General features: G+C 52.2%; 1 protein-coding gene across 2 annotated transcripts in view; it reads left to right on the forward strand.

Annotated features, from left to right (window-relative positions):
• IMMT (inner membrane mitochondrial protein) overlaps positions 1–15,189 on the forward strand; it is a 52,395-nt gene that overhangs the window by 28,379 nt on the left and 8,827 nt on the right. For both annotated transcript variants that reach the window (XM_075346790.1, XM_075346791.1), the window contains exons 7-10: positions 8,917–9,053; positions 9,138–9,241; positions 9,599–9,734; positions 10,619–10,748. In XM_075346790.1, coding sequence (XP_075202905.1) covers positions 8,917–9,053; positions 9,138–9,241; positions 9,599–9,734; positions 10,619–10,748 — 507 coding nt within the window. The remainder of the gene's footprint in view (positions 1–8,916; positions 9,054–9,137; positions 9,242–9,598; positions 9,735–10,618; positions 10,749–15,189) is intronic.

Genomic DNA, 15,189 nt, shown 5'->3' on the forward strand with positions numbered 1-15,189 from the left:
TGCAGTTCATCGGTATGAGAAAGATTTACATTTGTTAGATCTGGTGAGAGCACTCAGAATCTACATTTCCCGCACGGCGCCCTTGCGCCGTTCGGATGCACTCTTTGTCCTTGTCGCTGGTAAGCGCAAAGGGTCGCAGGCTTCTAAGGCCACCCTGGCTCGATGGATCAAAGAACCAATTCTTGAAGCCTACCGTTCTGCTGGGCTTCCGGTTCCATCAGGGATGAAGGCCCATTCTACCAGAGCCGTGGGTGCATCCTGGGCATTACGACACCAGGCTACGGCTCAACAGGTGTGCCAGGCAGCTACCTGGTCGAGTCTGCACACTTTCACCAAACATTATCAGGTGCATACCTATGCTTCGGCGGACGCCAGCCTAGGTAGAAGAGTCCTGCAGGCGGCAGTTGCCTCCCCGTAGGGGAGGGCTGTCTTGCAGCTCTAACATGAGGTATTTCTTTACCCACCCAGGGACAGCTTTTGGACGTCCCAATCGTCTGGGTCTCCCAATAGAGCGCTGAAGAAGAAGGGAATTTTGTTACTTACCGTAAATTCCTTTTCTTCTAGCTCTTATTGGGAGACCCAGCACCCGCCCTGTTGTCCTTCGGGATTTTTGGTTTGTTTGCGGGTACACATGTTGTTCATGTTGACCGGTTTTCAGTTCTCCGATGTTACTCGGAGAGAATTTGTTTAAACCAGTTATTGGCTTTCCTCCTTCTTGCTTTTGCACTAAAACTGGTGAGCCAGTGATCCCACTGGGGGTGTATAGCCAGAAGGGGAGGGGCCTTACACTTTTTAGTGTAATTGCTTTGTGTGGCCTCCGGAGGCAGTGCTATACACCCAATCGTCTGGGTCTCCCAATAAGAGCTAGAAGAAAAGGAATTTACGGTAAGTAACAAAATTCCCTTCTTTGACATCTCACAAAAAGTATATACACACATGTAGCTCAGTGATTGGTCACTCCCTGCTTCCGCTCTTGACCCTTGGTCAATAAATGTTAATTCCCAAACACACCTTTAACCCATTGATGTATATTTACATCAATGGTTGTGTCCCTGCTTTTGATGTGGGCTACCACGCTGAGCCTGCACCTTCCCCTGGACATGATGGCTATTCTGATCGGCTGTCATATTCCTCTAACAGCAACAGGCAGATCGGTCATCTGCCCGCTGCTATTAACCCTGCCTGCTGCTATTAACCCGCTAAATCCTGCTGTCAATCTCTTATAGCGGGGTTTAACAAGTGCCGGCAGGGAGCGCATCATTCCCCGCTCCCATCGGCGTCCCCATGACGTGATTGTGCGGCACCGATGGGTTATATTATGACACCTGTATGTCATTATGATCTTTCTGTGAACGCCGATTGTGAGCAACATTTATAGGAGATCATTATTTCCGCTTCACAGGACAGTGCTGATCCTGCTCTGTATAGCAGAAGTGATCAGATGATTGCAGCTTTTTTTCTGGGGCTGTTTTGGACAATGCGAGCCAGGGATCAACAATCAGCTGAGCATATGCCAGACCCTCCTGGCATCCATCTTTGGGTTCAGTCTTTGCTTTAGGCCTGTTTCACACGTCAGTGAAAAACAGACTTTTTTCACTGACGTGTTAAAAACGCATATGTCCCTCTGTGTGCCGTGATTCATTGCACACGTGGTTGTCCATGTGCAATACGTGATACGTGATCCGTCATCCGTGATAGCACATGGAAATATACTCACCTGTCCACTCTCCTGCTGTCCGTGGTGCTGAACTCTCCGGCTTTGCTGTGTTTCCGCCCCCGCTGCATGTACTTCCGGGTCAGCTATTCCTGAATCTATGTATATACGTGCCAGTAATGAGCCGGCTCTGAAGCAGAGGCTGGTAGAAGGTGAGTTAAAAAATGCATTTTATTTTCAATCTCCGTGTTTTTCTCGTATGTGTTTCACGGATCACACCACTGCTTGGTCTGTGGGACATCAGTGATGCCAGAGAAAAACTGACTTGTCTCAATGCGGAAATCACGGACACGCGTGTACACCACATGGAGACACGGTCAGTGAAAAATCACTGATGTGTGCGCAGACCCATTGATTTTAATGGGTCTGCGTTAGTCTGTGATTCTGGTACGTATAAAAACTGCAACATACGTACCAGAATCACTGACGTGTGAAAGAGGCCTAAGGCTGTACCCGCGGATTTTGCCGTGGAAAACCTGCGTATTTATCTATATTTTCTAGATATATCTGTAGGTTTTAGCAAGTACAGAAACGCCCCATGTTATCCTATGGGACATGGGGAGTGCTGTGTCCATGCTGCGGATAGGTGCAGCTGCGGAATATGCTGCGGATGTCCCGCAGCCGCACATAACTGCATGTCAATTATTCCTGCGGCAATATCTGCGGAATTCCCAGCCCTTCACTATGGAGATAGAAGTTGGGACTTCCGCAGGTAAGTGGCATGAATGTCCGCAGGTTTTCCGCAGATATTTCGCTGGAATCCCACAGCTATGTATAGCTGCGGGAAACATGCGGATATATTCGCAGGTGTGAGCTTCGTGGGCACATAGCCTTAGGACTAGTGAGTGAGTGCCCTGAACGTGACGTTCCCACAATGTGACCGGAGCCCTCGAGGGTTTGGTCTTTACATATCCAGCAATGAGCCGTGCTGCGCTGCCTCATGTAGCTGTCGCCGGCACCCGATGATGACGTCTGATTTTATTATTATTGTATTACTCTTTCGTTTCATTGGGGGACACAGGACCGTGGTGCTGTGCCCCCCAATGAAGATTCATAAAGATTTTACGGTGAGCACACAAAAATCCTTCTTTCTTCAGCGCTCTATTGGGAGACCCAGACGATTGGGGTATAGCTACTGCCCTCCGGAGGCCACACAAAGCACTACACCAAAAGTGCAAGGCCCCTCCCCTTCTGGCTATACCCCCCCGTGGTATCACGGGTACTCCAGTTTTAGCTTTGTGTGCGAAGGAGGTCAGACATTCCATGCATAGCTCCACAGATTTTAGTCAGCAGTAGCTGCTGACTATTTCGGATGGAAGAAAAGAGGGCCCATATAGGGCCCCCAGCATGCTCCCTTCTCACCCCTGGATGGTGTTGTAAGGTTGAGGTACCTATTGCTGGTACAGGGCTGGAGCCTCACATGCTGTTTTCCTTCCACATCCCCTTGGGGGCTCTGTGGAAGTGGGATCCTGCCGGCCTCAAAGCTCTGACGCCGGGCTCCATCCACAGACCCATAGCACCTGGTGGATGCCGAGCAGGAGTACCATCAGGGACCGGGCCCTGCATCATACAGGTACTCTGTGTCCCCGGCAGGCACAGACGCACTCCGGGCTGGCTGGGCGTTGTAGTGCGCCGGGGACCGTACACTGAGCTGGTGTTCCTACAGTTATCTGGGGGACTTTGTGTTCTGGGAACGCAGCGCCGACCCCCACTGGACCGGCGGCGCTGCTGTGACTTGTGGTGCGCCGGGGATACGCCGACCGCGCTTTTACGGCGGGGGCGTTTATAACTCTAGTCCCCGGCTTTTGGGCCTAGGACGCCGGCAGCTCCGATCGTTCCCGCCCCCACCCTGTCAATCAGGGTAGGGGAGAGACGCTGTTTCACGGCAGCGACGAGGGCTGGAGCCTGATTTACATGCTCCAGCCCTCTCACTAGGCACAGAGGGAAGCAGGCTTCCCGCTCTTGGTCAGGAACGCCCAGGGCCCGCCCCCCTTCCTCTCTCAGGACGCCGGCAGCCATTACATGCAGTCTGGCTGGAGGAAGGACGCAAGGCTCTGGGAGAACTAGACTGAGGGGCTTTGGGAGACCACACACCCGCTCTTAAGCGGGCGGTAAGCGGCTTTTCAGCTGGCCCCTCTAGTGCCTTACTGTGTATTAGTGTACTGTGTCACTGGACATAGATATTTATTGATTTCTTGCACTGTGAGGTCGCTTCCTGGCTGTATACCCCAGATCGCTCTGAGGAGGCAGCAACATGTCATCCACAAGACGCAAGGCTGCCAAGGCTAGGGCTGTGTGCACTGCGTGTGCTGCATGTGGGGCTGCTCTACCAGCAGGCTCCAATGACCCCCATTGTGTGCAATGCTCAGATCCGGTGCTGCTTCGCCAGCCGGAGTCCGGAGAGGTAGTGACCCAGGCTGAGACGCTTGTAAGTCCTGCCCCGGTGTCAGGGACAGACTTTGCAGTTTTTGCGGATAATATGTCTGTGGCTATGGCAAAAATCCTGGAAACTTTGCAATCCATGCCTGGGGCTCAGTCTATGGACACGGCGAGGTCTATGTCCTCTAATCCTCCGCAGTTGGATTTAATCCAGACTGCAAGGGGGTCCCCGGCTTCTCAGGATGAGTATAATGACTCAGATGATTGCCCCAGCCACCCCAAGCGGGCTCGCTGGGAAAGACCCTCAACGTCATCACACTGCTCAGGGTCTCAGCGCAATCAGTCTCCATGTGATGTGTCTGAAGAGAGTGATCAGGAGTCTAATCCTGGAACCCCTCTCAATCTGGATACCCCGGATGGGGACGCCATGGTAAACGATCTTATCTCAGCCATCAATAGGCTGTTAGATATTTCTCCCCCAGCCCCTTCAGCAGAAGAGGCAGCGGCAGAGCAGGAGAAGTTTCGTTTCCTCTATCCCAAGCGTAAATTAAGTGCTCTGTTGGATCACTCTGACTTCAGAGAATCAATCCAGAAACACGACGCTCATCCAGAAAAGCGTTTCTCTAAACGTTCTAAGGATACACGTTATCCTTTCCCACCTGATGTGGTCAAGCGCTGGACCCAGTGTCCAAAGGTGGACCCCCCGATTTCCAAGCTTGCAGCTAGATCCATAGTTGCAGTGGAGGATGGCGCTTCACTTAAGGATGCCAATGACAGACAGATGGACCTTTGGTTAAAATCTGTCTATGAAGCTATCGGCGCGTCGTTTGCTCCAGCATTCGCAGCCGTATGGGCACTCCAAGCTATTTCAGCTGGTTTAGCAAAAGTGGATGCTATCATACATCCAGCGGTGCCGCAAGTGGCGCACCTTACCTCGCAGATGTCTGCGTTTGCCTCTTACGCTATCAATGCGGTCCTAGAATCTACCAGCCGCACCTCAATGGCGTCTGCCAATTCGGTAGTTTTGCGCAGGGCATTGTGGTTAAAGGACTGGAAAGCAGATGCTGGTTCCAAAAAATGTTTAACCAGCTTGCCTTTATCTAGAGATAGACTGTTTGGCGAGCCATTGGCTGACATCATTAAACAGTCCAAGGGTAAAGACTCCTCTTTACCCCAGCCCAGATCAAGCAAACCTCAGCAGAGAAAGTGGCAGCAGAAGTTTCAGTCCTTTCGAGGTTCGGGCAAAACACAATTCTCCTCGTCCAAAGGGACTCAGAGGACGCAAAGAAACTCAGATTCCTGGCGGGCTCACGCACGCCCCAAGAAAGCAAATGGAGGAACCGCTTCCAAAGCGGCTACCTCATGACTTCCAGTCCCCTCCCTCCGCATCTCCGGTCGGGGGCAGGCTCTCCCGCTTTTACGACACTTGGATGTCACAGGTCAAAGACCGGTGGGTGACAGACATTTTGTCTCGCGGGTACAGAATCGAGTTCAGTTCTCGTCCTCCAGCTCGGTTCTTCAGAACCTCCCCACATCCAGACCGTGTAGATGTCCTGCGGCAGGCGGTGGACTCCCTAAGAGCGGAAGGAGTAGTGGTTCCTGTACCGTCTCAGGAACAAGGGAGAGGGTTTTACTCCAATCTCTTTGTGGTGCCAAAAAAGGACGGCTCGTTCCGTCCTGTTCTGGACCTAAAACTGCTCAACAAACATGTGCACGCCAGACGGTTCCGGATGGAAACCCTCCGTTCTGTCATTGCCTCAATGTCTCAAGGAGACTTCCTTGCCTCAATAGACATCAAAGATGCTTATCTCCACGTGCCAATTGCTACAGAACATCAACGTTTTCTACGTTTTGTGATAGGAGACGACCATCTTCAGTTCGTAGCTCTGCCATTCGGTCTGGCGACAGCCCCCCGGGTCTTCACCAAGGTCATGGCGGCGGTGGTAGCAGTCTTGCACTCTCAGGGACACTCGGTGATCCCTTACCTAGACGATCTACTTGTCAAGGCACCCTCTCAAGAGGCATGCCAACTCAGTCTACATGCTACGCTGGAGACTCTCCAGACTTTTGGATGGATCATCAACTTTCCAAAGTCAAATCTGTCACCGACACAGTCACTAACGTATCTTGGCATGGAGTTCCATACTCGAGCAGCGAGAGTGAAGCTTCCGCTAAACAAGCAGCGGTCCTTACAGACAGGGGTGCAATCTCTCCTTCAGGGCCAGTCGCACCCCTTGCGGCGCCTCATGCACTTCCTAGGGAAGATGGTGGCAGCCATGGAAGCAGTTCCCTTTGCGCAGTTTCATCTGCGTCCACTTCAATGGGACATTCTCCGCCAATGGGACGGGAAGACAACTTCCCTAGACAGGAAAGTCTCTCTTTCCCAGACGGCCAAGGACTCTCTACAATGGTGGCTCCTTCCCACCTCATTGTCTCAGGGAAGATCCTTCCTGCCCCCATCCTGGGCAGTGGTCACGACAGATGCGAGTCTGTCGGGGTGGGGAGCAGTGTTTCTACACCACAGGGCTCAGGGGACGTGGACTCCGCTAGAGTCCACCCTTCAGATCAATGTTCTGGAAATCAGGGCAGTGTATCTTGCCCTACTAGCCTTTCAACAGTGGCTGGAAGGAAAGCAGATCCGAATCCAGTCGGACAACTCCACAGCGGTGGCATACATCAACCACCAAGGAGGGACGCGCAGCCGGCAAGCCTTTCAGGAAGTCCGGCGCATTCTGAATTGGGTGGAGGACACAGCATCCACCATCTCCGCGGTTCACATCCCAGGCGTAGAAAACTGGGAAGCAGACTTCCTCAGTCGCCAGGGTATGGACGCAGGGGAATGGTCCCTTCACCCGGACGTGTTTCAAGAAATCTGTCGCCGCTGGGGGGTGCCGGACGTCGACCTAATGGCGTCTCGGCACAACAACAAGGTCCCGGCATTCATGGCGCGGTCGCGCGATCAAAGAGCTCTGGCGGCAGACGCCTTGGTGCAAGATTGGTCGCAGTTCCGCCTCCCATATGTATTCCCGCCTCTGGCACTCTTGCCCAGAGTATTACGCAAGATCAGATCCGATTGCAGCCGCATCATACTCGTCGCCCCAGACTGGCCGAGGAGATCGTGGTATCCGGATCTGTGGCATCTCACGGTCGGCCGACCGTGGTCACTTCCAGACCGTCCAGACCTGCTGTCTCAAGGGCCGTTTTTCCATCAGAATTCTGCGGCCCTGAACCTGACTGTGTGGCCATTGAGTCCTGGATCCTATCGTCAACAGGCTTATCCCAGGGAGTGGTAGCCACAATGAGACAAGCTAGGAAGTCAACTTCTGCTAAGATCTACCACAGAACGTGGAAGATTTTCTTAACCTGGTGCTCTGCTCAGGGAGTGTCTCCCTGGCCATTTGCATTGCCCACTTTTCTGTCTTTCCTGCAATCAGGGTTGGAAAAGGGCTTGTCGCTCAGCTCCCTTAAAGGGCAAGTCTCGGCACTATCCGTGTTTTTTCAGAAGCGTCTAGCACGTCTTCCTAAGGTGCACACGTTCCTGCAGGGGGTCTGTCATATTGTGCCCCCGTACAAGCGGCCGTTGGATCCATGGGATCTGAACAGAGTACTAGTTGCTCTCCAGAAGCCGCCTTTCGAGCCTCTCAAAGAAGTTTCTTTTTCTCGCCTGTCACAGAAAGTGGCGTTTCTTGTTGCGATCACATCGCTTCGGCGAGTGTCTGAGCTGGCAGCTCTGTCATCCAAGGCTCCCTTCTTGGTGTTCCACCAGGACAAAGTAGTGCTGCGCCCCATTCCGGAGTTTCTCCCTAAGGTCGTATCCTCGTTTCATCTTAATCAGGATATATCCTTGCCTTCCTTTTATCCTCATCCGGTTCACCGGTATGAAAAGGACTTGCGTTTGCTAGATCTGGTGAGAGCTCTCAGGATCTACATTTCCCGCACGGCGCCCATGCGCCGTTCCGATGCACTTTTTGTCCTTGTCGCCGGTCCGCGCAAGGGGTTGCAGGCTTCGAAAGCTACCTTGGCTCGATGGATCAAAGAACCAATTATAGAGGCCTACCGTTCGGCTGGGCGTCCGGTTCCTTCAGGGCTAAAAGCCCACTCAACCAGAGCCGTGGGTGCGTCCTGGGCATTACGGCACCAGGCTTCGGCTCAACAGGTGTGTCAGGCAGCTACCTGGTCGAGTCTGCACACTTTCACCAAGCATTATCAGGTGCATACCTATGCTTCGGCGGATGCCAGCTTAGGTAGAAGAGTCCTGCAGGCGGCAGTGACATCCCCGTAGGGGAGGGCTGTTTTGCAGCTCTAACATGAGGTATTTCGTTACCCACCCAGGGACAGCTTTTGGACGTCCCAATCGTCTGGGTCTCCCAATAGAGCGCTGAAGAAGAAGGGAATTTTGTTACTTACCGTAAATTCCTTTTCTTCTAGCTCTTATTGGGAGACCCAGCACCCGCCCTGTTGTCCTTCGGGATTGTTTTTGCTGTTTGCGGGTACACATGTTGTTCATGTTGAACGGTTTTTCAGTTCTCCGATGTTAATCGGAGTTAATTTGTTTAAACCAGTTGTTGGCTTCCTCCTTCTTGCTTTGGCACTAAAACTGGAGTACCCGTGATACCACGGGGGGGGTATAGCCAGAAGGGGAGGGGCCTTGCACTTTTGGTGTAGTGCTTTGTGTGGCCTCCGGAGGGCAGTAGCTATACCCCAATCGTCTGGGTCTCCCAATAAGAGCTAGAAGAAAAGGAATTTACGGTAAGTAACAAAATTCCCTTCATTTAATATTGGATTACTGCATTACGTTTATATGGTCCTTCTTGTCTCCTCAGCCGTGGCTGCGTTACTGGAGGAGGCGCTGAGCAGCACGGCCCGCGTCACCGTCCAGGCCATCACCTCGCAGGAGTCGGCGGTACAAGCGGTCAACTTTCATGCCCAAAAGTTACGTGAAGCGATGGATGACGCCCAGGTGAGTGCAGGCCCGGCTCTGCTACCTCGGAGTGGCTAGATTGTTCCTATGATGATGACGACCTCCTTTTCTACCCCCACGCAGGTCTCGGCTGATCAGAAGTCTCTGCAGTGGCGGGATTTGGAGGATGCCTTGAAGGTGCGCAGCAAAGCTGTGGATGAGGCAGCTGATGCTCTTCTCAAAGCAAAGTTCGTATCCGCCGGTTGTGTGTGTCCTATATAAGCTATTGCTTCTCGCTGCCCTGGGAATACAGCACTATATTGTAACAGTCTCCTGCATGATCATTTCTGTCTATATTGTCCATATATTATCTGACGTTACCGTTACTTCTGCTGTCGGGAAAAGATCAAAAATATTTCACCCCGTTCTTTATGCACTTGAGAGGGGGGAAAAATGCATAGATAGCTGCACATATGTACATGCTAAAATTACAATCACTAGCCTGTAATATGTAGGACGCTGGGCTTTGCATTGTCATTTCACAAGACAAGTAAGTACCCCCCCCCCACTGGCGTGTCACTGACGTCCTGTATTTCTTGCTTCAGGGAAGAGCTGGAGCGGATGCGGAGCGTCATTGATGGCACCAAGAAGAACTCTGTCAATGGCGCCAAACCTCACATCATGTCAGCCGAGGAAAACCTGCACCGCATGATCGTGGACCTGGATAACGTCGTTAAAAAGGTACAAGATGGTGTATGTGATACATACGTGTGTTTCCTCCCTGACACTGAAAAGGGACTATATACCTGTCGCCCTAATTGGTGTCCTCCGTTTGCCAAACTCTGCCCTCTTCGCTGATGCTGGCGTATGGTCATTCTATATCTAAGATGGGTGGCATGGGCGGCACAGTGGTGAGTCTGAACGTATCGCCTGCCTTTCCTGTGCTATCGAGGTGTGCTATAGACTTGCCACTTTAGCAGCCATGTCGGGGGATGCCAGTCTCAGCGGAGAGGGCAGAGTTTGGCACATGGAGGAGTGCACAAGTGTATGGTCACTTTTCACTGCCAGGGTGGAGACTCATTTTAATCACTTTCATTATTCGTGTTCGTGCAACATGGCGGGGTCTTACAACATTTCTCTATCCTAGCCCCTTTTTCTATCGATACATCATGGTCTCCTGGTAGTTTAGGTGCAGTAGGTAATCGCACTGACTCATCATCTGGTGACCAGCTATAATACAATTGCCAGTGGAAATTCAAAAACTCAGAAAAAGCAATAAATTGTGATATTTTACTGGGAAATGTATAAGCACCTCCACATAGCACCGCTGTGCCAGGAAGGACCCTCGAGTGACCACCGCTGCATTGGTGACCATTACACGCCTATCGTGAAAAATGGTGGCAGTCATCTAATATAGCCACCTGACCCACTTCCTAAATCCTTCCCCAACAGGTCAAGGTGGTGGATGGGCTACAGACCCCCGCCAAATCAGGTGAATTGGGAAATGACTGGTTCCTAGACACCACGCTTGCATCTGAGCGTTAGAGTAATCATTAGATTGTACAGATGTGGATATTACTCAGTGGTTACCTCTACTGAGACTGACCCTCGTCTTGTTACCACAGGTCCAATCTGCTCAGTCTGAAGCGAAGATCGTGGCTCAGTACCACGAACTGGTGGCCGCCGCACGGGAGGAGTTCAAGAAGGAGCTGGACAGTGTCACCCCGGAGGTGCATCCAGGCTGGAAAGGGTTAAGTAAGTGTCAGGGTCCTGAGTACGGCCTCACCTTTTGTATATTGTCTGCTCCGCATCCGTGCTGAGGACGTCTCCCGTGTCACAAGATGGCGTCGCAGAAATGTCAGACTGCACAGTGCCACAACCTGGAGCTGACGCACGGAGTGACTGTTAGTCTGCGCTCGTCCCGTCCACCGCAGTCGGTGTGGTGGGGGGGGGGGGGGGGGACCGTGATTCTTACAGAGGACGCCTCTCCTCTCCTGACACCTCTGAATTCCTGCATTTCTTTATTTTTTATATTATATACAGGGTGGTCCAAAAGTAGGTGGACAGTATGTGTAATAGGATTATCAAACATGGTGTAAAGTGAAAGTGACTCAGTTACCCTTAGCAACCAATGAAATTCCACCTTTCATTCTTCAGACTCTTTGGAAAATGAAAGGTGGAATCTGATTGGTTGCTAAGGGCAACTGAGTCACTTTCACTTTACAGCATGTTTGATAATCCTATTACACATACTGTCCACCTACTTTTGGACCACCCTGTGTATATATTAGAAGTTTGCACGGGAAAGTTACTCTGTTCATCCTGGAAATGCTGGGAATAATAGTTATTTTGGAGGATAGTTGGAGGCATGTGAGGCCGGTACGGCAGGAGGCGGAGGTTATGCAGGTCTTAATTAAGAACTAGGGGGCTTTAGGGCTGAGGGTCTCCTGAAGCTTTGAATTTGCATCGTGACATGTCTGAATTCCTGTGATGCCTCCGATCAGTCCTCATCACGCTTGAGGTGGGGGGGGGGTGTTTGAAGGGAAATGTGGCGGGGGGTGTAGAGCGGTCACACTGCACGTGGTGGCTTTAAGCTGCTGCTGGGGGCAATTGGAGGGTAGAGGGGTGGAATACAATCCTTTGTGTCTGGGGGGTGGGGGGGGGGTTTCAATTTTGTCAGTCTGGTTCCACAGAGAGGCGACATCAGTGATGTTTGGCAGCTGCTAATCTTCATATATGGGAATGTCTTGTACAATCAGCCAAGGAGATCCTTTATTATCACGGTCCATGTATAATTGTTAGGAGAACCCCAACAATCCTGAGAATGAAGAGAACACGGAGCTGCTGCGGGGTCCAGTGTGAGACGATATATATCTATATATTTATTATATTTATAGCTTACCTGCCTAACATCAGCCAAACCCGTGATGTTGGTTATCAGTGTATGTGTGGGGCGTCCCGACTGCCCCGACAAATGTCTGAAGAGAAAAGAATCAGACATATTGTATTTCTTTATCGTTCCTTTGGGAGACCCAGACCATGGGTGTTTAGCTTCTGCCTCCGGAGGACACACAAAGTACTACACTTAAAAGTGTAGCTCCTCCCTCTGAGCTTATACACCCCCTGGTGAGCCAGTCCCAGCCAGTTTATTGCTTTGTGTTCAGAAGGCATACATCCACACATGCATTCTCATATGATTTTTTGTTTTTTGGAAAGAGATTGAAGAAATGCGGGTCCACGTCTGGACTCCCGGCATGTCCCTTCTCACTCCACTGTGTCGGCGGTGTTGTTAAGGTTGATTTCCAAGGCTGGAGCCTTACATGCCGTGCTCCTTCACCATCCCTCCTGGGCTCTGGCTTGAAGTGGGAGCCAGCACGGTCTCCATGCCTGGCAGGACACCGGTCTCCATCCACAGCCCCTTGAGGATCCTGTTGGACCGGAGCACTCATCCCCAGGGACCTGGCCCTGCGTCTCAGCAGCTAAGTACCTGAGACGTTTATGTGGGGGGTCCCTGTTCTTTATTGTATGGGGAGAGTATGCTGTATATGTTTATTTTGACATTTCCGGCGGGTTCTCTAGCTTTCGCCCGAGAACCGCGCCGATGGTGCCTGCGCGTCGGCCTCGCCGCTTAAATTTAGGCCCCGGCTTTGCCGGAGGCCTAGTTGCTGTTAACTTCCCTCGCATGTCACTCATGCAAGAGGGACAGGCATGGCTCCTCCCGGCGGCCGTTCTGCACAGGGGAGGGACACTCCCCACTGCTTGGGCGTGTCTCCTCTCCTGCAGGTCTATGGCCCTCCAGTTCCCGCTCCCCTACAGGAACACCCCCTAGTCCCGCCCCCTCTCTTCGCTCCGGCGGCCATTTCTCAGGCAGAGTTCACTCTGCGCTGGGCCTTTCTGCACTCTGCATCCCTGCTGAGGTGCTGTGCATTGGGGGTCCGGGCTTCGGGATCTGGAGGGCACACAACACGCTTCCAGCGGTCTGGAAAGCCACAGCCGGTCTCCGGTTGTGCACCTCTGTATATTCTCCCTGGGGTTCATTCTCTTGCAAAGCCCCCACTCCAGCAGCATGTCTCACACAAGGAGCAAGGCTCCAAAGCTTTATGCTGCATGCACTGCATGTAAGCTCCTGCTGCCTGAGCCGAGCACCTGTCCACATTGTGATGTTTGCTCTAACTTTGCAGTGCCACAGCCTGGAGTCTCACCCCCAGTGATCTCTCAGGCTGCTTCTGCACCTGTGGCTGAACCCCCAGCCTGGGTAGAGTCCTTTTCTAGGTCCATATCCCAGTCATTTGCTGAGTCCATGGGACTTTTGTCCAGGACTTTGATGAATATACATCAGCCCTCCTCACAGGGTGCCTCTAATACTCTTGCCAGAGGAGCCCTATCCTCTGACCTCCGTCCAGCAGAGCTCACAGAGGATTCATCATCAGGTCCCAGACCCCGTCCTTCTAAGAGAAGGCGCAGGGTTTCCTCCCCCTCCTCATCCCGCGGCTCTGACTCAAGAGCTGACTCGCAAGATGAGGAGGATTCCCTCACGGGGTGCTCGGAGGCTATGTACCCCATCGATCTCTCCGAGGGTGACTCGGATGTTAGTGACTTGATTGCGTCCATTAATTCTGTACTGGATCTCAATCCGCCAGTATCAGAGGAGCAACTCTCTTTGGCAGAAAAGCATCAGTTTACCTCGCCTAAGAGAGTAAAGAGTGTGTTCTTTAACCACTCCAGTTTTCAGACCGCTGTGACCAAACCCAGGGCCTGTCCTGACAAATGCTTTCCAAAGCGTGGTTCTGATGACAGTTTTCCCTTTCCACCTGAGGTGGTCAAGGAGTGGTCGCACTCCCCAAAGGTAGACCCCCCGGTGTCTAGGCTCTCAGCCCGGACCGTTGTGTCGGTGGCTGACGGCACCTCACTTAAGGATTCCACTGACTGTCAGATTGACCTTCTGGCCAAATCTGTGTATGAAGCTGCGGGGGACGCTTTTTCCCCGACTTTTGCAGCAGTGTGGGCTCTCAAAGCCATCTCTGCTTCTGTAGAGGAGATGCATTCCCTCACCAAGGAATCTATGCCTGAGATGGTTACCTTAACTTCAGGCTTCAGCTTTTTCATCTTATGCCATGTCTACCATGCTAGAGGCTTCTCACCGCACTGCGGTGGCTTCAGCTAATTCCCTTGTTATCCGCAGGATCTTGTGGCTTCCAGAGTGGAAGGCAGATGCTTCTTCCAAGAAGTTTCTTGCTGGGCTCCCTTTTGCTGGTTCACGGCTGTTCGGTGAACAGCTGGATGAAATTATTAAGGAAGCTACTGGAGGGAAGAGTACTTCCATGCCACAAACCAAGACCAGGAAACCCGCCCAGGGTAGGAATCAATCGAGGTTTCGTTCCTTTCGTTCCTCCAACTGGTCGTCCTCTAAGCCCTCCGCCTCCTCCGCTAACTCAGCTAAGGATCAGAAATCCAACTGGCGCCCAAAAGCGCGTCCGCAGAAGAACGCAGGAGGTTCTGCCACTAAGGCAGCCTCCTCATGACTCTCTGCCCGCTCCAGCCACGTCCTTAGTCGGTGGCAGGCTCTCCCACTTTGGCGACGCTTGGTTAAAACAAGTCTCCGATCACTGGGTGAGAGATATCATATCTCACGGCTACAGGATAGAATTCTCTTCCAGCCCGCCAAACAGATTTTTTCTGTCAACTCCCCCCTGCTCCAAGGCCGCCGCCTTCTCACAGGCCGTGGCATCCCTGCAGGCAAACGGAGTGATTGTACCAGTTCCCACTCGGGAACAGTTCAGAGGTTTTTACTCAAACCTCTTCCTAGTTCCCAAAAAGGACGGTACCTTCCGGCCCATCCTGGATCTCAAGCTTCTCAACAAGCATGTTCGGGTGCGGCATTTTCGCATGGAGTCTCTGCGATCAGTCATTGCCTCTATGGCCCAAGGGGATTTTCTGGTGTCCATCGACATCAGAGATGCCTATCTACATGTGCCAATCGCAGTTTCACACCAGCGTTGGTTAGGTTTTGCCATAGGAGAGGATCATTTCCAATTCGTGGCTCTCCCCTTCGGGTTAGCCACGGCCCCTCGGGTATTCACCAAGGTCATGGCGGCAGTGATTGCGGTCCTGCACCTCCAGGCGTTGGCAGTGCTTCCTTACCTGGACGACCTTCTAGTCAAGGCTCCATCCAGCGCAGACTGTCAGCGGAGTGTCT

The sequence above is a fragment of the Anomaloglossus baeobatrachus genome, chromosome 1, assembly GCF_048569485.1.
Source record: "Anomaloglossus baeobatrachus isolate aAnoBae1 chromosome 1, aAnoBae1.hap1, whole genome shotgun sequence".
Taxonomy (NCBI): domain Eukaryota; kingdom Metazoa; phylum Chordata; class Amphibia; order Anura; family Aromobatidae; genus Anomaloglossus; species Anomaloglossus baeobatrachus.